Source organism: Tetrao urogallus (genome assembly GCF_951394365.1).
Source record: "Tetrao urogallus genome assembly, chromosome: 1".
NCBI lineage: Eukaryota > Metazoa > Chordata > Aves > Galliformes > Phasianidae > Tetrao > Tetrao urogallus.
In genome coordinates this window covers 18,718,382-18,744,548 of record NC_136813.1, presented here as the reverse complement: position 1 = coordinate 18,744,548, position 26,167 = coordinate 18,718,382, and the positions used below count along the sequence as shown (strand labels likewise).

Genomic DNA, 26,167 nt, shown 5'->3' with positions numbered 1-26,167 from the left:
ATAAGTGCTTATTTTTTTCTGAAACAACTTTGTGGGATCACAGGCTTGAAAGTCTACTTCACATTAGTTATAGAAGCTTAACTTATCCATCTTTCCTGAACTCTTGGGGTACTTAACTCTCCACTGATTATCAGTGGAAGATGGGGTTGACAACTTCAGTGTTAAGCATGAGCTTTTATATGCCTAATGGGGGTGCACAAATTCCATCCTAAATTTCCACAAACACATATGGTAAGTAAAAATATATGTACATTCAATAGCATGCACATATAATTTAAGTTCATATATGCATACTTATATACACACACACAAACTACTGGACTTGAATGGACCATCATTAAAACTGGTGGATGCAACCTTTTATTTAAAAAAAGAGATTATCTTTTCCAGAAATAGTCACGGTCTGTATCTCAGACAAAGACACAAGTCACTGCCCAAAATAACATGTAGGATTGCCTCTATGACCTTTGTAAAAGAGGTGGTTGGCAGGGCACTGCTTCTGCAGAAGTGAACCAGTAAGAGACTTGTAAAAGGCCTGTCACTAGAAAAGCTAAAGGAAAGTAGAGAAATACTGGAATCATACCACTGATCAGTGGGAACACCAGGTCTTTCCAGCTCATAAGATGTTATTTCATAATGAATCATCATTGATAAGGCCTTTAGTGCATCACTCTTATTCTAAGGCTACTGCATCCTATTCTATTTCCAGTACATTCTAGTCCTCCAAGCCTGTGATTTCTTCTAGATGCTTCAGTGCTGTTACACTTTTTGATGATTTTCTTAATAGACAGTTGGCAAATATTGAAAGTTGCAGCCTACATGGATTCCCTGCTCTCTACTGGTTTTGTTCCTTTGTTTTTATTTTGTTTTACCTTCTTTTTACCTTCTACAGGAGGAACACAGCCCATATATTTTTGAGTTAAGCCAAGTACCAGCACAAAGTAGGATAAGAATAAAAAAATCACAACACACTATCAAGCATTTCTTTAGGAGCATTTTATGTTCGTGTCAGTCACAGTTTCAAGGCTGTGCAGCCAAAAGGCACAGCAATCAGCATGTATTTATATGGAAGGCAAAAAAACTCAGTGCTGTTGGGTTGGTCTTATTGCAAACATTTCCAGAATTAGCTGGGTTTGTTTTATGAGAGAAAATGAAGCTAATATTTTCAGTTTGAATATAGCTTAGAAGCATAATATTAAATAAATATATTTAAAGTAATCTTATACTTCTGTAATTAGAACATGACAAAAAACCCAACAGAAAGCTATTGGAAAGGTGTAACTGTATTTTCAAACTATTCTCAAACACAAAACAAGCAAAAGTTAACTGAAAAAAATATTTTTCACTTTTTCCACAATGCATGCAATACTGCAAAAAAAAATTTGATCAACAAAAATGGCCAAGTTGAATCAGAACTTTGCAAATTCACTCTATGCAATGAGCAGACAATTACTTTTAGGTATTGCAAGACTGGACTAAAAGACTAGCCACATTGTACACACATTTAAAAAAAAAAGAAAAAGTACTTATTCAGTGCAGGTCAACGATCAGCCTCTTCTCTGTAACTCAGGAATTTCAAGTTCACTTTAATCTAGTATAATTGAGCTAACCAGCTCTTACATTAAAAAGTAATGATTAAGTTAAATTTCTTGCAGACATTCTGCACCTAAAACAAACATTCAGTATGCCTCTGGCAAAGAAGGATACTAATTATAGGATTGACTCATAAGATGAAAGGTTGCACAAGTTACTACTAGAAACAAAAGTATGGTAAACTGGTTTGAAAAAACATATTGAAATTCTCATACTCTGCAGTTAAGATGAGAATTCTGTTTTGTAACTGTACTTAACATTGTCAAGGAACAAAACTAAATATAATTACAAGCTGCTTTATTTATTTTATTTGAACAAACTAGAAGCAAATACTACAACTACAAAGCTCTTCATCCTATACACTAAATAGTTTTCTTAACGTAATGAAATGAGATCTCTACAACAAATTTTTACTGTCCAGAAATATGCAGAACTAAGTATTTTGGTCACTCTCAATTTTCTTGTTATTATGCTCTGAAGATGCATATTTTAAGGATTCACTGCATTACCAGGCAATGAATCTCTAACTTCACTGTTCACCAGCAATGCTTCAGTCCCTGATTTAAAAAGAATCATGAAAGAAACACATCAAGGCTCCAGACATCTGTGGGGAGGGACACACAAGTTCAAAAGAAGTTTTGTATTTCAAAATGAAACTTCCACTGGGATTAACAGATAGAGTTACCATCTGTGAGTTAGAACAAAGATAGGAAAACCTCAGATTCTGCTCTATATGTCAACATATATTGATTCAATATAAATATAATGCCAGATGAGCACCACATATGTAAGCTTTTGTTAACATTTACATGAGCTTGTGGTGTGAATTAACAAAGTAATAGAATGTAATTGTTTTAAAAATGTCACCTTCTGATTTTAACCTCGTTATATATTTTTCACCAAATAGTAAGAAATGAGGTGTGCACTCTCAAAAAGAACACACTGAAACTTTCTTAAGTACATTAATATATGCTGTAGTAGATAAAATTGGATTACAGAAGATTAGTGAAATTCCTACACTGTAACTAGAAGGGCAGTGTGTTTCAGTGCAATCCGGCTTGGTCAAATACCACTTAACTTGACACAATCCACTTAAAACATTATTGAATTATGATCATATTTTATAAGTTGCATTTTCAGAGATTATGAATCAACAGTGCAGCAAAACAACATTCCACTCCTAATTTATTCTATGATTTCCATTTGTATAATGAAAGCCATTCATATCACATCCATTCATTCTGGAAATCATTTAATAACTACGTTGCTAACAGCTTCCTAAGTAGGTACTGCTAATATAACCTGTAAGAGATCGTATATAGACTTTTTCTTCCTTATTTAAGATTTCAAACTTTGTTGTCCACATGTTCTCATTTCCTTCCACAACTATAACAAACAGGTATTTTTCAAGATGCTTGGAAATAATTATTTTTAAAAACTTTACTTTCCTCTCAATAGATTTTCTGCTGATAAAGAATATGGCAGAAGTTTATGTTACAGCCTTCTCAGTGAGGGCAATAACACAGCTCCCTCTTCACTATTAGATCATCCACTGGAATAAAAACAGAAAATTACTCCTCTGAGGCCTCTGTTGCCCTATCAGGGTGGACAGATATTGGCCATTGGGGTCAAGAGTTTTTAAAAGGTATAATAAATGATGCTACTGTGTATGTTGTGCTCAATTAGAACAACAGACTGAAGAAGATAATTCTAACATTATGTTTCTTGAGAAATGGCATCTCTAAAATATGATGTGTGTGATAATACTTGACTCTATAAATCTGAAATTATATTTTAAGCAGCCAGGCAAGAAAAACAACAGTTGTCACTCCTATAGACCACTGGCAACACTATCAGTACGTTTCAGTATGCTCCAAATAGTTAACTATTAGAAGCAATTAAAGAAATTTTCTGTTCTCAGGAACATGACCTTAAGTGCACAGTGGGCACCCCTGTATCCAGTGCTTGTAGAAAGTGTTCAGGATCATCCATATTATGATTATGAATTGTATTTCTTTAATTGGGATAAAGAATTGAATTCAGTTAAAAATATACATTTGGCATGAAGAAATGAGGAAAACTTCTATTTCTGCCCAGATATCTACTATCTGTAATACCTATTTAATGATAAACAGCTACATAACAGAATGCTTTCTAGACACAGGCACAAAAAATAAAGTTGTAAACAATATGAGTTAAAAAAACAGGTTAGGATTGCATACACCAAAAAAAAAAAAAAAAAAAAAAAAGGAAGGGAAGGGAAGGGAAGAGAAGGGAACAGGGAACAGGGACAAAAAAAAACAACATTACCTGATCCAGGCAAGGGGAGTTTGTTAAAGTAATAAAGCTGTGCAATGAATCTGCATTTTCCTCTCTGTTGAGTAATGTTTCAGAATTATTATAACTGATTTTAGCAGTAATGCCTCTTTTACTAGAGAAAGGAAGAATCTGCCTCCTCTTTGTTTGCAACTTTTTGTTTCAGGAGGAAAACCCAGGAGGCAAACTGACTTCAAAATAGGAAAAAGAGCTGTTTGGCTAAGATGTGTGTGAATCTTTCCCCCGTGGGTCAGAACCTCTGCAATTATCAATGCCAAGAAAATGGAAGTATTTAGGCATTCTAGGTTAACTCGTTTTGATCTATGATGAGTGAAAGAAGCATTGTGATAAAATTTTACAAGACATGAATAGCAATTCTCATCTTTCTGAAACACCTAGTAAAATTTCTTTCAGACTTGCTAAAGATAAGTTGCTCTGCCATCAGGTCACATATGGAAAATATCAGAAAGACTTATTACTTTTTTTCTTTTTAAGTGTACAATTGAATTATAAGATAATGGAAAGCTAATGGCTTTGTAATAAAACAGTACTGATGTTTATAAGCTAGTGATGCTATTACCTTTACTTAAATTAGCTGTCAGTTCTTTTGTAAAAGGTTTATGCAGTGTTCCAGCTGCTTTCTGTCACAGTGTCCAACATGGATGAAAAGCTTATGAGATGCTATGGTGTAACACCAAATCAAAAAAATACTGAAATAAGATGGACACACATGTAGTAAAAGAATTAATACACATAGATAGCCAGCAAACTTCTAGCCACCTCTATTACTTTTTATCAAGTATTCTATCACCATCCTGAAGACTGTAATTTCTAACTTTTCATTTTCTGTCATAAGCTACTCTGCACTGAAGAACAGTCCTTGTACATCCCAAATGCCTATTACATTCATAGAATCATAGAATCATAGAATCATAGAATCATAGAATGGCCTGGGTTGAAAAGGACCACAATAATCATCTGGTTTCAACCCCCTCTGACTTGGGCAGGGTCACCAACCACCAGACCGGGCTGCCAGAGCCACATCCAGCCTGGCCTTGAATGCCTCCAGGGATGGGGCATCCACAGCCTCCTTGGGCAACCTGTTCCAGTGCGTCACCACACTCTGTGTGAAAAAATTCCTTCAAATATCTAACCTAAACCTCCCGTCTCAGTTTAAAACCATTCCCCCTTGTCCTGTCAATACCCATTCTCATAAACAGCTGCTCCCTCTCCTGTTTATAAGCTCCCTTCAAGTACTGTAAGGCCACAGAAATGAGGTCTTCCCAGAGCCTTCTCTTCTCCAAGCTAAACAAGCCCAGTTCCCTCAACCTTTCCTCACAGGAGGGGTGCTCCAGCCCTCTGATCATCTCAGTGCCCTCCTCTGGACCCGCTCCAAGAGCTCCACGTCCTTCCTGCACTGGGGGCCCCAGGCCTGGACGCAGTTCTGCAGATGGGGCCTCACAAGAGCTGAGTAGAGGGGGACAATCACCTCCCTCTCCTGCTGGCCACCCTTTTTTAGTGCAGCCCAGAACACAGTTGGCCTTCCGGGCTGCAAGTACACACTGCTGGCTCACATCGAGCTTCTTCTCCACCAGGATCCCCCACTCCTTCTCTGCAGGGCTGCACTCAAGGAGTTCTTCCCCCAGTTTGTACAGATATCTGGGATTGCCCCAGCCCAAGTGCAACCCTTTGTACTTGGCCTTGTTAAACCTCATTAAGTTCACATGAGCCCACTTCTCCAGCCTGTCCAGATCCCTCTGAATAGCTTCCCTTCCTTCCAGTGTATCGACTGCACTGCTCAGCTTGGTGGCATCCACAAACTTGCTGAGGATGCACTTGATGCCATCGTCTATCTCCTTGATGAAGATGTCGAAGAGCACCGGTCCCAAGACCGACCCCTGAGGGATGCTGCTTGTGATCAGCCTCCACCCTGACACAGAACCATTAATTCACATGGAAGTTTACAAATCCAAATTAGTAGATTATAGCAAATCTTACTTTTCCTTTATCGGCTGCATTTACCACCAGGAAGAAGGAAATACTATCAGATTTTAGCCCTTAAACAGCATGTTTCATAATTGAAACAATGTACCTTTCAGATTTAAAGAGTGGGATTCAGTGGTAGGTTAGGACACTTACAATTAATTCTCAGGAAGAATAAACTGCAAACATACAGAAGTAAAGTAAGAAAAAACTTTGCAGAAGAAAACTGAGTAGGGAGCTTTGTAAACTTAGTGAAGGTGATGAATAGGTCTGTAAAATAAAATATTGAAGTGGATAAGGTATGGACACAATAAAAGAAAATGATGCTTTCATTATAATCTGTTACATGCATTTTGTCTCAGCAAGCCATGATCTTTACTTTTATTCCTTATCTAAGTAAAAATTGGTTGTTTTCAAGTGTAGAATTTTGGGAAGATGTGGAAGAGATCTGGAGCACAGGTAGTAACCCTCTTGTTCCTCCCATCTGGAGACTGAGAACTAGGCAGGAGGAGGAGAATCAACTGAGTGAATGGTTGTGTGGATGCTGTCATGCTCAGTGTTTTGGATATTATGCTCTCAGATGTACTTTTGAGAGACCAGATATGCTGACATCAGATCAACTGACCATGAGGGGCAGGAATGTTCTGGGCAGCAAGCTGGATGGGCTTATCACCAGAGCTTTAAACAAGGTTTGATGATGTAAGGGGATGAGTGACTGAGAAGAGCCAGCAAACACTGTCACTTTAGGAAACATCAGGGGAAAACCTCAGATTTGTCCCAGAGGAATTTGGGAAGACTCCTTAAGGAAGACAACATGGCCAATAGCCCAGCTGAGTTGCATACAGCACGAAAAATAAGCAGGAGATGGAAACTGTGGTGCTATTAGAAAACAGAGACCTAATTGTTATCAGAGAAACCAGGTGGGATGAATCATACAACTGGAATACAACAATCAAGGTCTAGAAGCTTTTTAAAAGAGATAAGGCAGGGCAAGAAGGGCTGGGAAGTTGCCCTCTATATGATGAAGCAGATAGATTGCAAAGGGCTGCCTCTGAGAAACAGTCTCAGGTTGAGACCTTGTGGATTAAAATCAGGCACCAGATCAATAAAGCACATCTAGTAGTTGGGGTCTATTACAGCCACCTGATCAATGGGAACCTCTTAACAAAATCTTTTTGCTTCAGCTACAAGAGGTCACACTCATAGGCTCTTATCTATCTCTTATCCCCTGATAGGAGATTTCAACCATCCAGACAGGGATCATTAAAGAAACCATCACAGGGAGATCATTAAAGAAGACTGGAGGCAGTCTGGGCTGTAATGACTATGGCCTGGTTAAGTACACAACCTTGAGGAACGTATGCCTGGCAACAGAAGAGTAAGGACCCTGAACTTCAGGACAGTGAACTTCTGGCTATTTAAGGAATTATTGGATGAGCACCCCTGAGAAACTGTCCATAGGGACACAGGAATGGAAAAGAGCTGGCAGCAATTTAAGAATGCCTTTCTGATAGAACAAGGGCTCTCCATTCCCTAGCATAAGAAAAGAGAGGAGGCAGAAAAGAAAAGTAGAGGAGGCAGAAAACCAGTATGACTGAACAAGGACCTTCTGGTCAAACTGAATGATAAGAAGGAAAATACAGGCAGTGGAAACAGGGATGAGTGGCCTGGGAAAAGAGACGGCCAAAAGAGTGTATCCCCTCTGAAATAAGAAGGGAGAACTGGCTTCAACAGACATGGGGAAGGCTGAGGTAATCAACATGTTCTTTGCCTCAGTGAAGGGGGTGTGGGAGGTGACTGTCCCCTTCTGCTCCATCTTTGCAAGGCTTCATCTGCATCCAGGTCTGAGGCCTCCAGCATAAGAAAGATGCAGATCTGTTGGAGTGGGTCAAGAAGAGAGCCACAAACACAGAGTGCTGGAGCATTTCTCATAAAGAAAGAGGAGACCTTATTGAAGCCTGAAGTACTTGAGGAGAGCCTATAAGTAGGAGGGAAACTGACTTTTTACATGGGTTAGATAGTGATAGGACAAGGAGGTACGGCTTTAAACTAAAAGAGGAGAAATTTAGGTGAGATGTTAGGAAGAAATCCTTACCCAGAGACACCTCATCCCTGGAGGCACCCAAGGCCAGGTTGGATGGGGCTCTGGGCAGCTTGATATTGTGGTTGTAAACCTGCCCACAGAAGGAGAGTTGTAGCTGTGTAAACTGCTACGAGGCAACTATTTATTTTCATGGAAACTAGAACAGATACAAATAGCAAAATAACACTATTTGACAGAGCGAATTCTGAGCCACAAAACACTTTTTTCAACAGGGTCACCACCATTAGCTATGCATTTTTGCCAGCAACGAAGATGAGCCTGCATGCCTTGCTCATAAAAATCTGCATGGCCCTATGGAAAGTGGCTTTCACATCGCTGTCACTACAGCTGAAAAGCACCACCCACCACCTCACTGTGCTCACATTCACAGCTTGATCTCCATAAATACTCTGCAAGCATCAATGAATGTCCATGGGTGCAATTTATTCCACATGGAGGAATTAAATTCCACACCTTTGCTTCATACGCACTTCCATATCAGACACCGTCCTGTCAGACTGCCCCTTCTGCTGCCATCTGTCACACAGCAGCAATGTGTAAAGAAATACTGGCGGGAAGGTTCTGCCTGTACTGCCATACCACCAACATCCACCTCTGAAATCAGTGAGCATAAGGGGGCAGTACATTTGGAGCTGTGCTTACAGATGATCTTTAAGATGCCTTCCAACATAAGCCATTATACAATACTATGAAATCGCTGTTATATTTAAATAAGCTGTCATTGAAATGAACATAAAATGTAGCTCATGATATAAACACATTTACATCTGTTTGTCGGGTTGTTTCAAATGCACATGATGTTACCATCAAACTGTACATATTTCCCTGCCGTGATTTATTCAACAAAACATTACTGCCTCATTGATGCAAATGATGCATTTACTTCCTGTAATACGTAGAGACTAGTTTCCCAAGCTACATGGAATAGTATCCCTGCTCTCTAATCTTCCCAATGCTGCTTGTTTTATGCCATGAAGAAGAAAGCAGACGAAATCATGACGTCAATCTGACTTGGGTAGAACATACTATGCTTTGTTGTTGTTGTTTTAACATTAGAGTATAAGGGGTGCTAATGTGATGCTGGCTTTGCTATAAATCACTCTTAGTGTCTGAATTTTAACTTCATCTTGTGAGTTATTCCAGTTTGTTTGTACAACCAAATTCTATAATGTATTTGCACAGAGTAGGAGTACAATCACTGATTGTAGATTGGTCCAGAAAGGAACAGTAGCATGAAAGCAGTAGGAACCAGATTTTGCAAACAGTTTAAAAAATGTTTACAGGTTCTTCTACTCAGTAGAAGCCTTATTCAGAGGCTAGAGAAGTCAGGTGATATTCAGATGCAGTTCTGTATTTTGAATTGAATGATATACTTGTAGGAATAGCTGACATAGCCAAGCTGATCAAAATTGAAGCAATGCAATTATTTTATCTGCCACCATCATGTGGCCAAAAGACAACAGAGTATGGTTTGTTACATTTTTTGCTTATTTGCTAATACAGCCTAGCATAAAACACAGTACTTGCTCAAAGAAAGCAGTGAGATCTTTGAGAAATCTTCTGCTTCTTACCCCAGCCTTTTGAACATCCTTCCTTCAGTTGTGCCAGCACATATGCTTTGGTATTAACAAACTCATCAGATTAAAAAATAACCTTAATAAAGTAGTTGTTTCTAACACCATGGAGGGATCCACAATCCAGCTAACTGAATAGTTTCATGAACAGTTTCAGAGTAGTCATTGATGTAGCACAACACCGGTCTAGACAGTCAGAAGGGAGAATTCTACAAGCCTGAATTGTTGCTGAGAAAAAAAATAATCCATCATCAAACCTGGGCATCACTCTTTGCTGAGCAGTCCAGTTTGGGACAAGCTATGCTATCTTACATTTCAGAAATTATACCTGTGATTGACTGGGATTGACTAGTTCCTAGTTCATATTATTTCTTATCTGTCATTCAGTGGAAAATTAGTATCTACAGCTGAAAGCGACAACTTCAGTTTAGAAAGTGAACATAAGCAGTCATTTAAAAAACATGCTTTCATTTCTAATGTTTAAATGCTTCCCCTATACATAGTATTGGTATTTTCAGTTTATTTACCTGAACTAAGCAGAATATAACTACATAGTGGTGCATTTAAATTTCTGGCATCCTAAGACACACAAGTTATTGTCTCCCCTTTTAAGTTTAAACAAAGGTGATAGCAGTTCTCCTGGCCTCTAATACTCTCTTTACTTGTTCATTATAGAATCCTTTCAACATCACCTTTAGCAATTCACAAACTCATTTTTTCCTGAGTAAATATTTAAACCAGATCTGTTTAAAAATGTCTACAGAAAGAAAGAAGATAAAAGCAAGCATTTAGATTTATAGCTAACTGGGTAATAATCAACAGCTAGTAGTGCTGAAAGGACTTCATCCACGTCTCAGCTTAAACAGGAACCTTTAGTCCAGGCAGGGGGCTGTGAGCCTTTGTGTCCTTTTGGTAACATTCTTAAGCAAATAAAAAATTCACCACACACCTCAGTGGACAATTAATTCATTGAAACAAGACATTTAAACTTTTCCTTTTCATCTGCAATATAAGAGTTTGCTGCACTAATATTTGTCTTTCTGTTTCATAGTGGAAAGAAAAGATAAGAAAAGTAGAGAATTAGAACTTAGCCTGCTATAATTGAGAACCTGCCCCATACACCTAGTCGTTTGTCTCCATTTAACTTCAATTAATGCAAACTTAAATTTTAAGCTATCAAAATGTACTAATGAGTGAAATAAACTGCAAGCATTTTCAGCATTAGATTTCAAAAACTGACTTTCACACACCGTTATTTATACTTTCTTGTAGAAACACACTTTCTATTTAGGCTTAAAACAGATATTTCCCCCCTGTGATGTTTAGTAAAATTCTCATAAATAGGTTTAAATTCATTCTGACCACTTTAGACATAACTTCATAGGCTGCTTTGAGACAGAAGATACACCTCCTTAAACTGAGATATCTTATTTCAGAGAACTGAGTTAAAGTCTCTGAGAACCACAGTGAAATACTGTAATTTCACTTCATGGTAGGATTTCAGTTTATTAAGATTGTAGTAGTTGTTTTGTATTTAAACATGTACAACATGGTGCATTTCAGAAACTTGACAACTCATGCTTTCTATAAAGAATTGCTTCTGTTTGGAAAAGGGGAAAGCTCCCAAAACAACATTTACAGAAAGTGACACAAGTAAACCCAACGTTTTCCACAACATTTTGCTGAAGTAGTTTTATTTTTCATGTTATAAAGCATACAATAATAAATGCTATGAGAAAAATCCACTCCTTTTATTGAATTAAGAGCTCAATGGGATATAGATCATCAATTATCTTAGAAAAAAGTATTAAAAAGCTGCTGTTACAAAATGAGGTGACTCTCTCATTTCAAAAAGATTCATATCCTCTCACTGGCCAAAAATGAAGAGAGAAACTGCGTACCTGTTTCCTTCTTAATGCATATAACACTACTAATTTATGTATACCATTCTCCCTTGCTATAACCTTAGAACTTATTTTAAAGATATCATCAAATAATCCTTTCTGCATATCACAAACTTTTATTCACTAATTAGAACTGGAATCAATCATGTAGTAGGACAGAGGATTGTTTATCCTCCAGTGTTTGGTCATATAGCTTTGTAATAACAGTGCTGGGCCTGTCCAAAAGTATTCACAAAACAATTTACTAACAAAAAAAAGAAAAACAAGAATAATCATGCAAAGAATTCTTCGCTACATCATCAACATTTTTTTGCCAGACTTTCAGCTTAAACATTCTAAAGCAAAAAGTTAATTCTACCCCAACAGGAGGTGAGGAACACTTACAGTGGGGCTCATAGGGAGGAGGAGGATCACCACAGGGAACACACTCCATGTCTTGAAAGCCTCCAAGCTTGGTCTTCCTATAAAAACTAGAAAATAGAAGAATAATTCATAGTGACAAAATCTTTCTCAGACATTTGAATGATGTCATGCTCTCGTACAAAGGACTTATCTAAAATACCTTCCTAATCAAGTAGGTCTGGCTTTTTTTCAACCATAGTATTAACCTAGCAAAATGTTTTCTGTTGAGGCACATTAAGAAAAAAGTACTAACTTTACTTTTGTTTAACTACTAACATAAATATTCCTTTAAAATATGAAAACTATATCAGCTAAAACAAACAGCTTTCCAATTGCTCAAGAACTTTCACACTAACAACATGAATAGAAACAGATTTATAGGCTCCAGGACTGGAGGTACCAATTCATTCACTCGGAATGAAATCTGTTAACATCTGTTTGTAGCTGACACAGCTACTGAATCATTTTGAAGCTGAAAAATAGAAAATGATGCTTTGGAAACCAGTGCAAAACAGATATCATTATATTTTATGAGAGATAATAGCTAAACCTTTAGTTTGACCAGCTGTAGATTGTATGTACATCCATTTTCTTAGGCCACATCTAAGTGATGGGTAGGGTATATAAGTGGTGTCACGTTCTATAGCTCTACTCCTCACACGGTCCAGACTAGAAACTCAGTGATTCCTCTACTCATGTTTGCAACCTTACTGTCAGCAAAAGCGCATTGTGTTAACAGCTGCCATCTCAACATGTACCCAAACACATGGATCTAGAGCAGAATACTTACAAGCAAGCTCAATTAAGGTTCACTCCTAAATCATGTTTTACTCAGGCTTCTTTTTTCCTTCCTTTTCCATCTTACAAAAATACAGCTTATATTATTTACACAAGAAAATTGTCTACTGTTTCACAGCAAAATAAATCCTACAGTACATATGTAATAACATGCAATAAGAATGTAACCAGTCATTTGGCTTTAGGACTTTTCAGATGCCATTGTCAGTAATATTTAATCTAGAACTGTGACTTAAACTAATACTAGTTACCAAAGCTTTATTAATTGCTTTTTAAATGAAAAGGCCTCACTTCTGTCTTGAGAGGAATAATACAAGGAGCTTCAATAGCATTCAGGTAATTGTTAGCTGCTTTGAAAATAAGTAAATATAAAAATTAAATTGCAATGTGTATCTACATCTATATATCTGAAATACATATCCTGAAATTATAAAACCTGCTACAGTTACAAATCAGTTCTCACAACCTACACCTACCAGTTAAACTACCAACTGATAGTTCAAAAAGGCACGAAATGTCTTTTAACAAATTCACAGCAAATATTGATAATAGTGGAACTTGGCCACAAAGAAAAGAAAAATCTTTTAGAGACCTTGCAACTAAATTCTATAAAAGGAGAAGATCAGCAACAAAGATCAAACAAACAAAGCACAGCTCCTGACTTATACCACTGCTATTTGATTAAGTCTCCACACTTATAATTTGCCCCAGAATATTTCCCTTAGATACACTTGTGATTTTTCAGTCAGGATCATACTCTATGAATTTACCAAAAAAGTAAGAGAAATTCAGGAGCGTGAACCAAAATCACTACTCTAGTCCTGAAAACATACATGTATGATGAGAACTTTTACACATTGACCCAAGGAAAGGAGAAAAAAGCCAAAAATAATGTGTTCATTCCTTCAAGAAGGTAAATATCAATGTTATAACAAAGTAAATATTTTGAAACAATGAAGGAACTCGCAAGTAACAACATTTGTATTTCACTCAGGCATCGCACAGACAGTTCTCTAATAAATCAAGTAGGTGTTTATCAGACTATTTTGACAGTTGAAAATTAAGACAGAAATTCTGAAATTAGTTGCTTGGATGATATAAAAAGTTATTGGCAAAGCCAAGATTAGAACACACGTCCTTCATAGTTATGTAAAGGATCTACCCAATCATTCAGGAAAATATCATCAATCAATGTTAATGCAAATAAGCTTTGCATTTGTTCAAGTCTCATCTTCAGAAATGGCCTTACCCTGGTAAACAGTCTCCACATAGTGCATTGCTGGTGGCAGAACAGTTGGCCTTCTGAAAACGGTTAACTAGTGCACAATCCAGACAAGGCTTGCACTTCTGAAAGCCCCAGTCTTCCTTGAATCTGTTTGGCCTGCAAGTCATGCACTGTGCATCCTCCCCATATCCAAAGCCGCATTCCTGTAGGGATTAACAAGCAACAGTAAGCTATTCAGTCACTGAAAGCATGAACAAGAAGAGAATGCTGGGATAAAATGAAGACCTGGTATAATTATTACTGAGAGTAGTCTTTCTAGAGACAAAAGGAATCCATTCAGCAAGTTCAAATGTGTCTTCCACTGCTAATAATCTCCCTTACTTCTATAAGTAATACTTAGTCAACCACTTTATTCCAGAAACCACTGTGTATTTAAATGATAAAGGGCTTCAAGGACTCCCACAGTTTCATTATTACTAGCTTATGGTAGAATTATTGAGCTGTCTGTTTTTTAATTAGGTCAGTCATGTGAAAGTGCAGGAACTGGGACAAGTGAAGTATAAAGGCACTTACTCAGTTACAAATACAGCAGAGAAGCACTTTGATATTAAGGTTCACAGTTAAGGTGAACAAAGTTAATTGCTGAATAGAGTGTATTGATCTTCAAAGGCTTAGAAATTCTGTTACCAAATAAAACAGAGCTGGTTAATGACCACTGGCTACACACAAAACGTTGCTTAGCCATTAAGAATTTCAGAAACCCAACCCACTCCAGTTCTAACAGTACTTAGCCCGTCAGACAAAATTAATAGCTCTGGGAATCAGAGGGATGCATAATATTTGACTATATAGGGAATACTGTTATGGCTGGTGATTCACCCATTTCAAGAGATTCTCTCCATTCATTTGGAAAAAGACACATAATACAACTGATTGGCAACAAAGAGAAACAATTTACCAAACTATCCACAATACTTTGGGGATTGAGTTCTACAAACTAATTATATAGAACTATCAATCTATTTCATTTTTCTGTCTCTTTTTTTTTTATTTTTTTTTTTTTTTAAGAGCTATATCAAGTCACTAGGAGTTGTTGCTTTAATTACTATTAATTGGTGCAGTAACTTGACTAAATGCATTAGTGGCACAACACTAAAGCAAAAAGGATGCAACAAATTGTTGGAAAGGACTTATGGGGACAGAAATAGATGGGAAAGACAGCATGAGGATCTCTTTCTCCAGTGTGCAGTCTTAATGGAAGTATAGAGCAAATTCCCAACAGGAAAACTTCAAGAGTTCTTCAACTGGAGCAACTTCGGGTAAGGTTTCCACCACTTTCCTCCACAAAGCTCTGTGTTCCATGCGTGCAAATCACTTTTCCCAGACAGTCATCTAAGCAAGCCTGCTGCTGTAAATGGCTTTGAGCCTCACAAATGCACACAGGATTCTCCACGGCTTTATTTTGAGAACATTCATGAAATTTGATCTGTGATGGACTTAGCTAATATATGCTTTTAGTGCCTTAGATTTGCGATGATATGGTAAAGTATCAGAAAGAAATAACCTCTAAGGATGCATTTTACTGGACGCTCTAAGAATTTTCTAATTTTCTTTATATTAAAAGTACTGTCATCTGGAGAATAAGCAGTCAAGTACACACAAAATGAACACTTCTAAGAAAGTAACTCCAAATGGATATGAAGTATCTTTCCTCCATCTCTAGATCCAAGAACAAAAGAGTACACAGAGGGGATAACTTAGAAATAAGTTTTAACTTTTTCTTCTTTTTTTTGCAGAAATACAATTATTTGCTATTATTTTTCATATTAAGGAACAGACAATCAGTGAATACCAAAGAAAACATATTAGTTTCATATAACGTACAGCATGCTCCTCCTCCAACATATTGCCCATAATAATGGTAGTATGCAAATGCAGATACAAATACTTCTCTTTTGTTTTTTAACTGATTTCAGCCACAGAATGTTTTTCTACCACTTAATTCTTGGTCTATTGGCTTCTGCTAGGAATCAATGTCAAAACAAAACAGAACGGCTATAATCATCAGAATGTTGTCTAAAAACATCTCAGTGTATTCAATTTCATTTACGCAATTGCAAGATTTCATACAAAGGCACAATTACCACAGAGGACCAGAACCAGACTAACTTCTGTTACAACATTTTGCTTTTCCTAACTCCAAATAAACGTTTTCTTTACCACATTCCTTCTACTCTATATTTTTTCTGTTCAGATCACCCAAATAGCAGTGTTACTTAATATATAATATAGCTCAGACAAACTTTATACGTTTGGATCCTTTGATAAATCACTTCAAAACAGTCCCTCCCAAGTCCTAAAAATTTTCAAATATAAAACCTAAATTAGCTTGATTGTAAGTTTTCCTTTCCAGACTACCTTTGAAGTTTCCAGTTAAAAACAAGCAAACACCAGGAAATTAAGTTAAATACTTTTAACTCATTAACCCAAAGTATTCAGGTTTTGGTAAGATGTTTCTAGATCTTACAGATCTGCTTTGCTGTAGTTAGATATATGGACAAATCCTAGTGATCTTTTTTAACCTGGAGTGGTTTACTATTAAGCAGTAAAAATAGCAGATGCAATATAAAGAAATCTTCTGCCCAAGGGATTTTAGCATCTCCAGTCTTTTCAAAGATGACTTCTAAGTCTTTGCCAGGAATTCTGCAGATGTGATCCATAACAACTACAAGTTTATGTATGTGCTTTTTATGTTCACATAATATTTGAGGTAGTTAACTGCCTGGCAGGTGCAAATAAATATTTAAGCTTGTAATCCAGGCAGAACTTCAAAGAAATCTGTACTCATAATTAATTGCATTCCTTAAACTGAAGGATATTATTTAGGTGATGGATTCAAACCTTTTGAATATTTGGATTTTATGATTTATCAGCCCCACAAAGAGACAAACAACTGACTTTTCATCTTCTATCGGTACACGTGCAAAACTGAGGTGCATCAGTTTTCTTAGTGCTGTATTTACAAAGCTGGCAAGTTGTACGGCTGATGAGAACTCAGCCATATAGTCCTCAGTGCCCCTCATCCCTTCTACTCTCCCACCCATGCTCAGAAATAAGTGCTCATTTCCTGTGGTAGTTCACCTCAGGACTGCAGGAAAGAGGAAAAGCTTATAACATCCATTAGTTGGATTTCAAACTATTATTTCTGTTTTCATATCAGAAAAAAAAAAAAAAAAGCAGGTAAACACACACTGTATTTGTCTCTCTTTTTGCAAAGCAGGCTGTGAAGAACACTTTGCCCATTTTTTTTCTTTTCGTTTCCCCTTACAGCATTGCCATCAATGGTAATAGTTAACAGGAATGAAAAATTTCTCTTAAATAATACACAGTACAAGCTAAGAAAAGAGAAATATTAATTTAGAAAACTATATTAAAATTCATTGAAAATATCCTCAAAATTCAAATACACTTCCGTTTTATGAATAATTATAAAACCTTCACTGTCACAGTACTTGGCATCTCATCATCTTGAATACATTGATCCCCAGAAAAACTTTGTTCAGATGCCACCAAAGCATCTGTAGCAAGACAGGACAATAAATCCATAACTTAGTTTGAAGCCAAAACATATTAAATACATACAAAACAGGCACTTAAAAATATTGTATTAGCAGTTTTAAACCTTTTCTTTCAGTATATACTACCCATATACTGACTCAGACAGAAAAGCCAAAATTGCAGCAGACTATGAAGGGTAATGGAATTAAGTGGTGTGGTTCTTCCCTAGAAGTTGAGTGCAGCACAGCAAGTAAATGAACAGCAAAGTAGAGTCTTTCAACTAAAATAATTTCAAATTCCATTTAAAAATTCTTTCAGGCATCATGAAAATCATAATCTGACAGTACTTTTTACAGTTTTTTCCTTTAGTTCTATTGATTATCCTCAACCTAAATAAGTCCTTATATTGTACAACACTAAGAAGATCCACTTGGTCCATCATGACTAATTGAACCCTTGGATATTCTAAACAGGTTGCAGCATTACATCACGGCTGGGATCTGCCTCATCTACAGTTGAGTAATCAGATGCCAACAGAAGTCATGGAGCAGGACAGGATGCAACAGTGCACTGCAAATGTGAGATTTAGCTCCTGTGGCAAAGTTAGTGTCAGAAAAGTTTCACATTTGGTGAGTAAGATTTGACATGTCTACATGCATCTGCTCCAGCGTCCAAGAGACTGACCTGGAACACGTTAGCCTCTACTGCACTGAAGTATGGCAGTCTTCTTCATTAGCCCTCTAGCTTTAAAAAGTTATGCTGTCACAGCTGAACACAGCAACAGTTGCCCTCAGTAACTTCACCAGGGTAACATCAGATGCAATACCACCTCATTTTCTTTGTAAGGACAAATTCACAAGCAGATGTAAACAGCACCTTTCTGATTAATTCATAATTCCTGTTCTGAGCTATGATGCAAGCCCCTCTTTCCTTCATCAAATACCTAGCACAAGGAGGTAACCTATGATGCAAAGAATAGCCCTATATCAGCAGCACTCAAGGTGCCTCTGCCTGCAAAGTCAAAAGTCTGCTAGCAATGGCATTTATCATCATGTATTTGGTGACATAAATGGCTTAAAGCATTCTCTCCCTTTCATCTGTGCTTTTTCTTCCTTGTAGTACGCTGCCCTTAACCACTGATACAATGGAGCATGAGGCTAAACTGTAGATCTGATCATGAGACAGACTGTGATCAGTTCAGCAATCTGTTTTTCGGTACATCCTAAAGATTTACTGTCCTGGCACAACTCTACGCTCGGGCAGTGCACTATAAGAAAAAAACACTATTGTCAGCTCAATGTTTCTGAACTACAACCTCAGGTGTGACCTGTTGAAAAAATCATTGAATCAGAGAATGACCTGAGTTGAAAAGGATCACAATAATCATCCAGTTTCACACCCCCTGCTATATGCAAGGTCACCAACTACCAGACCAGGCTGCCAAGAGCCACATCCAGCCTGGCCTTGAATGCCTCCAGGGATGGGGCATCCACAGCCTCCTTGGGCAACCTGTTTCAGTGCGTCACCACACTCTGTGTGAAAAAATTCCTTCAAATATCTAACCTGAACCTCCCCTGTCTCAGTTTAAAACCATTCCCCCTTGTCCTGTCACTATCCGCCCTCATAAACAGGCATTTCCCCTCCTGTTCATAAGCTCCCTTTAGGTACTGGAAGGCCACAATGAGGTCTCCCTGGAGCCTTCTCTTCTCCAAGCTAAACAAGCCCAGTTCCCTCAACCTTTCCTCACAAGAGAGGTGCTCCAGCCCTCTGATCATCTCAGTGCCCTCCTCTGGACCTGCTCCAAGAGCTCCACGTCCTTCCTGCACTGGGGGCCCCAGGCCTGGACGCAGTTCTGCAGATGGGGCCTCACAAGAGCTGAGTAGAGGGGGACAATCACCTCCCTCTCCTGCTGGCCACCCCTTTTTTAGGGCAGCTCAGAACACAGTTGGCCTTCCGGGCTGCAAGCGCACACTGCTGGCTCACGTCCAGCTTCTTCTCCACCAGGGTCCCCCAAGTCCTCCTCCATAAGGCTGCTCCCAAGGGGTTCTTCACCCAGTCTTTGTCGATACCTGGGATTGCCCCAGCCCAAGTGCAACCCTTTGCACTTGGCCTTGTTAAACCTCATTAGGTTCACATGAGCCCACTTCTCCAGCCTGTCCAGGTCCCTCTGGATGGCTTCTAGATTCACAGTTAAAATTCTGAATTGTGAAACAAGCTTTACAAAGCTGAGATATGGATTACTTTTCACGTAGAGGTAAAAAAAGAAAGTAAATGCATTGGAGCTACAGAGAGTTGTGGGAAATGTGTAAGCAAATTATGGTGTGAAGACTGGAAAGAAATACGCTTCTCACTTCTGAATGGGCACATTTTCAAGAAATGATTGTGTCTCAGTGTATACCAAACTATCTCCATTTATTTTTCCTATGCTAAATGAGATTTACTTGAATTTGAGTTGTGTGTAAGGTTTGATTTCTCCTGTTATGATAGGATAAAAAAGGCTATGTCAATTTGAGTTCACTTAAAGAATGAAAGATACTAAACTAGTTGCTTAAGTCGATGATGCTTTATTTTTCACTATACAAATGAGAACTGAAGTAGTGTAGGAAGGAAACAGTTCCTTTTCTGAATCAAGATAATTTTTGTCTCCCTCCCCAGAAGAAAGCAGTCTTGAAAAGGCACTCAGAAAACACATCAAAGTAAGACGTTTCAGTAGTTCTAAGCCTTCACAAAATTTTGTCCCTAGAGGTAATTATTAAAGTGAAGAACACAGGTTGTTTTTTTTTTTTTTTAAATGGGCAAATGCTAGTAAACAAAGAGAAGGAAAATAAGAGCTGATGATTTCATTCCTTTCCATGCTAGCCTGAAATAATTGGTAGAAAAACAATTGTGGCTTACTTATTACTGTAACATGTTATAAGTGCTCTATAAAAATACAATGAACAAAAGTGAACAATGGATTCCAGTTGTAAGATAATCACAGCACTATAGAATAATTTGGGCTGGAAAGGAACTTCCAGCCCACCCAGTTTCAAACTCCCCCACCATGGGTAGGGTTACCTCCCACTACATCAGGTTGCTCAGGGCCCTATCCAACCCGGCCTTGAACACCTCCAGGGATGGGGAAATCCACAGCTTTTCTGGGCATCCTGTGCCAATGAAGCATTCAAAGAGCTGCTGTTACAGCAGTTGTAATGGTTAGTAGGGAGCAAGAAAAAAAAAATCATGAAGGGTACTATATACTTTTTTTTTTATTTTAAAGAAATAATTACTTCAACAAACATTTCTGAAAAAGAGAATCTCATTAAAACAAAATAATAAAAGCTGAAAAGAATAGCTGCAGCATGACTCAGAATCATAGAACACCCTGGGTTGGAAGGGACCCACAAGAATCTCTGGATTCAGCTCCTCACCCCACATAGGATGATCCAACATTTGAATCCTGTGTCTGAGAGTGTTGTCCAAATGCTTCTTGAGCTCCATTCAGCTCAAGCTTATATCAGCTTATTTCAGTACCCAGTCACTCTCTGATGAAAAACCTTTTCCTAAGCCCCAGCCAGACCTTCCGCTCATGCAGCTCCATGTCATTTAAAAGTTCAGATCCAGAAACAGTTACATTAAATAAACTGGGTATAATGTTTGTGTGTGTGCTGTTTTGTTTTACAAATTTGTTTCACATATGAAGCATGCCTGAAGTTGCCTATCTATTTCAAACAGGGATGTTAATCCAATGGATCAAGTACAAGTTTGCAACTAGAATTAAACACTGTTCAACCAAACACTTCTCACATTACCCTAGGGAGGTTGATTTCTGCCCTACGGGCCTATGTGTAAAATAAAAAAAGGTGACAGTATTTCTCAATTTAGGAAGGTATTAGGAAATGCTTAATACTGTAGCAACAACAACAAAAAGAACCCTAATAGCTGTAATAACAATCCTGTATATATACCTACATATATACATGTGTATATATGCATACACATGCACACATACATACAGATGCAAGGGGAATTTTGCCCTGCACACCTATCTATACTGTTGATGCATGTCTGTGATACACTCAAGTATCTGTGGCAAGATGGGAATATGCTGGACTCATATTGGTCCTAACTTGATTAAGCTTTAACCATTTCTCATTCATTAAATCACCTTTGCAAATGGCATCTCATAAGATTTGCAAGTCTGATCTTCAGTTGTCACTGTGGTTTCCCTTAAGCACAGGGACAAATAAGGCCTGCTGACTTCATTGAGTTTTGCAAATCCACAATAAGAATTTTTTTTTTTTGATAGTCATCATGAGTAAGTAACTGTAAATTAGTATTGACTTCTGTAACATCATGTACTCAGTTTTACAGAAGCAAAGTATGAAAATACATGCATTTGTGTACTTAAGCAATAAGATGGTTGCTGTCAATTCAGCAGCATGGTATTTAACAAGGCACAGGATTCACTTGGAACCTGACAGTCAATTCCTTAAACTATTTTTTAAAAACAAAACAGAAAAAAAAAAAGCACACGGATACTATTGTATTTTACTATATATTTAGTTTTATAGTCATGCTCACACAACAGTGTATCTAGTTTTATTTGTGGTACTTTTCACAGAATCACAAGGTTGGAAATGACCCGCAAGATCATCTAGTCCAACCACCCTCCCATTCCTATCAGTGCCACAAGCACTAAACCATATCTCGTAGCTCCTCATCCAGGCGCCTCTTGAACACTGCCAGGGATGGCGACTCCACCACCTCCCTGGGCAGCCATTCCAGTGCCTGACCACCCTTTGAGAGAAAAAGTTTCTCCTAATATCCAACCTAAACCTCCTCTGGTATAACTTCTTGCTGTTTCCTCGGGTCCTACTGTTTGCCTGGGAGAAGAGGCCAGACCCTTTTGCACCACAACCTCCCTTCAGGAAGTTGTAGAGTGCAATGAGGAGCAGCCAATATTGGAAAGGAGAATAGCAAACATTTCTGATAATTACCTAGAAACTTGTTAAAGTACAGCATAATTACTAAATAAGTAAACACTGCCTCTGTCATGTGCTGCAAATTACTTCAAGTATATCATTATATCCAGTTTCCCATTGTATTCTGACCTTTGACTTCAAATACTTAGTTCATTCAACTTGTAGTTCAGTAAGGCTGCTTTTCAACTACATTTCAGTAACAATCATAGCATTCCATCCTCCACCAAGATTCACAGGAAGTTGTACATCTGTTTCTAAGGGAAGTTATGTTTTCACTCACATTCAGGTCTGAGCAAAACCTACTCAGTAATTTCAGTTCTGATGTGGTGGGATCTAAAACGGTATGTGGGAGCCTATTAATGTCTGGGGAAAGTAATTGCCTGAACACTGAAATCCAATTAAGCATTCATATTTTTAGAGAAATTAGTATTAAGAATGAGAACTGTCAGACTGAAGAAAAAGTTAAAAATATAACACAAATAGCACATACTACTGCAAAGTGTAACCTACCTATTTTAGTTTACTTTCAATTTAATAAATAAACGCTAAAGCATAAGTAATTAGTGAAGGTATGAGTTTCTACAGCCATTTTTAACTTGACAGGTAAGCATGACACAGCAATGTATGCTAGAACTACAACAACTGCTTCACTTGGACTGCTGTTACAGTGTCATAACCATGAATGCATCTCTATATTACCCCCCTTCTTCCCCATTCTTTCATACCTCAAGCTTAAGTCCAGTCAAATAAATAAATAATCTAGCAAACATCCCAAAAAATCACATTTATACCATTAGTCACCTTCAATTAAATAATACCGTTCATGTACTAATAAGACAAACTCTAGCTAACTGGAACAGGTTGCCCAAGGAGGTTGTGGATGCCCCATCCCTGCAGGCATTCAAGGCCAGGCTGGATGTGGCTCTGGGCAGCCTGGTCTGGTGGTTGGTGACCCTGCACATAGCAGGGGGTTGAAACTTAATGATCATTGTGGTCCTTTTCAACCCAGGCCATTCTGTGATTCTGTTGCTATGATTCTAACACTGGGTAACATAGAAAGCAATCCTTACTGAGTACTAAAGTAAATACTTCATTGAATGCTAGCAACAAGGTGTGGAGGGATGGTGAGGACATTTCAGTGCTTTGTAAGGCAATCACCTTTTGCTGATTAATAAGCATTAGAATTTCTTCAAGTAAATCTCTTCACCCTTGAACTGCAAAATGTTACTTGTGAATGCTTTCAGAGTTGAACATTGGAAGAAACAAAGAAAACAAGCTGAACGCTTTTTTTTTTTTTCTGTTGTTTAAAGATAGATTTAGTAAAGTTTCAAGTTAAAAAACCTTCACATCTACATAACGTAGTTGCTTACAAAAGTTACTCTGAGAATTAAATTTCACAGCTCTTAAATAACACCCTAAATTCTACTTTTATCATCCTTTTTACACTCACAGTTTCACACTAACTGGCAAGATAGTTACTGGACACTGGTGCAAGTGTCACACATAAGGCTGAGAAGTCTGCTTATACTTCACAGTATAAGTTCAAATCCCTCCAAGACTCATGATATGTTTGGTTCTGATCTCTCCCATTTCTTGTTTCAACTGCATCATCATTAGCTATCCTTACTCATTCACAACATGTCCTTTCTCTGCACTGAAAACAATTAAAACCCCCCTTATCACTTGCATTAATACTTAAATATTAGCTTGGAAAAAACTTGAGCAAAATCCATAGATGCATTGAATCCCAGTCTGTAAACTACATCATCATTCATTTCCATTGATCCGCTTCTGAACTCCTAAAAAAAAAATGCCAACTTCAAAACTTCCACATGGATTTTCTTTTGGAAGAGATGCAGTAGTGTTTTAAAAGAAAAAATAATTCAAATCAAACTCACCATAATAATCTTCCTTTTTGTTCTACTTACAGTAATAACAAGAAATTTTTACATGCTTTCTACATATTACATATATTTTTCCAGCCTCAGTCTTCTTTGTTATTTTACACAGATGATACAGACTTGATTTATGGCATTAATAAGGTGTAAAATAAAGGCACTTTGCCTTATTTGAAACCAGCTGCCCAACCCACCTACCTGTTGCAACCACAGAGCTAGTGAAAACACTGCTGACCTATCACCCAGCTGGTCCAGAAAACCATCTCAGATCTCACTTGAATCCTATTTAGTATTTATGTACTTAGGCTTTTATTTGTTATTATAAACTATTCTGTTCCGACAAGTCACTGTAAGGAAGATACATAAAGATTATCTAGTTGGAATTATCTCTATAAAATCTAGAAACAAATCTATTGTTTTATTACTTTATTATCATTTTCTTCGCAGAAGGTTTCGCATCACGAGCATCACAACACGTTACTTGAAAAACCAAAAGATGTTTCAGAAGTCAAAACATCAGAAAAAACCTCATATCATAGATACGTCTATTACGTTAGACACATGAAGATGCATTTATTGGAACAAATTCAAGAAAGCCTGATATGCTTACCTTTGAGAGTTCCATTCCTGGTCCACACTGTTTGCAGAGAATACAGTTCCCAGTATGGTCTCTAAATTCTTGTTCTCTGCAGTCCCCAGTCTCACAAATTACCCTACTTAGCTATGAAAAAAAAAAAAAAAAAAGAAAGAAAAAAGATTAACTTTATTTCTGATTTATATGTAATTTATACAAGCTTTAAGAGAAATCACATTTTTATCTTTAAAAATGATTGTCTGCATTATGAGGAATACCATAAGCACTACCATCAGCCATGCAAAGGCTCAGTATAGTTAACTGAATCCTAGCCAGAAACATTATCAAACATGAGTGCTCTCAAGAGAACTTCAAATTCAATGTCTACAGACTTCTATCACAGAAAGTGCTCTACACAATTGCTTCCAAATTCTTACTTTGTGTATTATTCCTTTCAGAAGGGTCAAAACTTCTCTGATAGCAATGAAGCATTAATTACCCTTAGTTTCAGAGCTTGGCTCTGCAGGTCAGTTGAGGTATGCCTACAAGTGAATGTAATTGCATGCCATGCTAATATTATATGGATAAAATGGACACTTCAAACTCCTGAACTATATACCCACACAGCACACAGCATAGTGTACTAAGAGACTGACATTGAAATAGAAGTACCAAGAAATGACACAAAGTAGATGACCAAGCTCACATTAAAATTGAAAAAAATATTTCATAGTTGTTTAAATAGGTTTGAGTCTTCCAGACTTAGTGGTTGCACACAGAAGACACCACTCCTGTGTCTGACATAATCATTTATTTCAACATTCATCTTGGAATAAAGCTGACTTACATACTTACCAAATATGCTAGTAAGATTATAAGCATCTTCAATTTGTCTTCTCCTTGAAATCCTTTAGGTTCCATTTCTTACAACTAAATCTTCACTCCCCACAAAAAAAAAAAAAAAAAAAAAGAGAGAGAAAAAAATAGCATTTCACTGTTTGTTGTTTAAATTTAGATCAAGCATACATCTTCTAGCTTAGCTATCTATTCATTGTGTTAAAATGCTTCTGATATTCAAGGAAGCTAAGTAACCTAACACAAACACATACAAATATATCTTCAATGTTAATAAATAAGCACACAATAAAATTAGTTAACAGAATTATGATGTTTCTGTAATAAAATGTTGTCTTTTTTTAAGAAGATGCATGAAGTTTCTGTAGCCTTAATTCTTAAAATTCAGAGACTGCTACCAGTCCAGATCAGAGAACTTC

General features: G+C 37.4%; 1 protein-coding gene across 1 annotated transcript in view; it reads right to left on the bottom strand.

Annotated features, from left to right (window-relative positions):
- Positions 1 to 25,814, bottom strand: part of TNFRSF19 (TNF receptor superfamily member 19) — a gene marked incomplete at both ends in the record, with an annotated part of 40,130 nt that extends 14,316 nt beyond the window's left edge. The window contains 4 exons of the mRNA XM_079550387.1: positions 11,859 to 11,944; positions 13,924 to 14,102; positions 24,930 to 25,040; positions 25,749 to 25,814. Of these exons, the coding sequence (XP_079406513.1) occupies positions 11,859 to 11,944; positions 13,924 to 14,102; positions 24,930 to 25,040; positions 25,749 to 25,814 (442 nt within the window). The remainder of the gene's footprint in view (positions 1 to 11,858; positions 11,945 to 13,923; positions 14,103 to 24,929; positions 25,041 to 25,748) is intronic.
- Between the last annotated feature and the right edge of the window lie 353 nt (positions 25,815 to 26,167).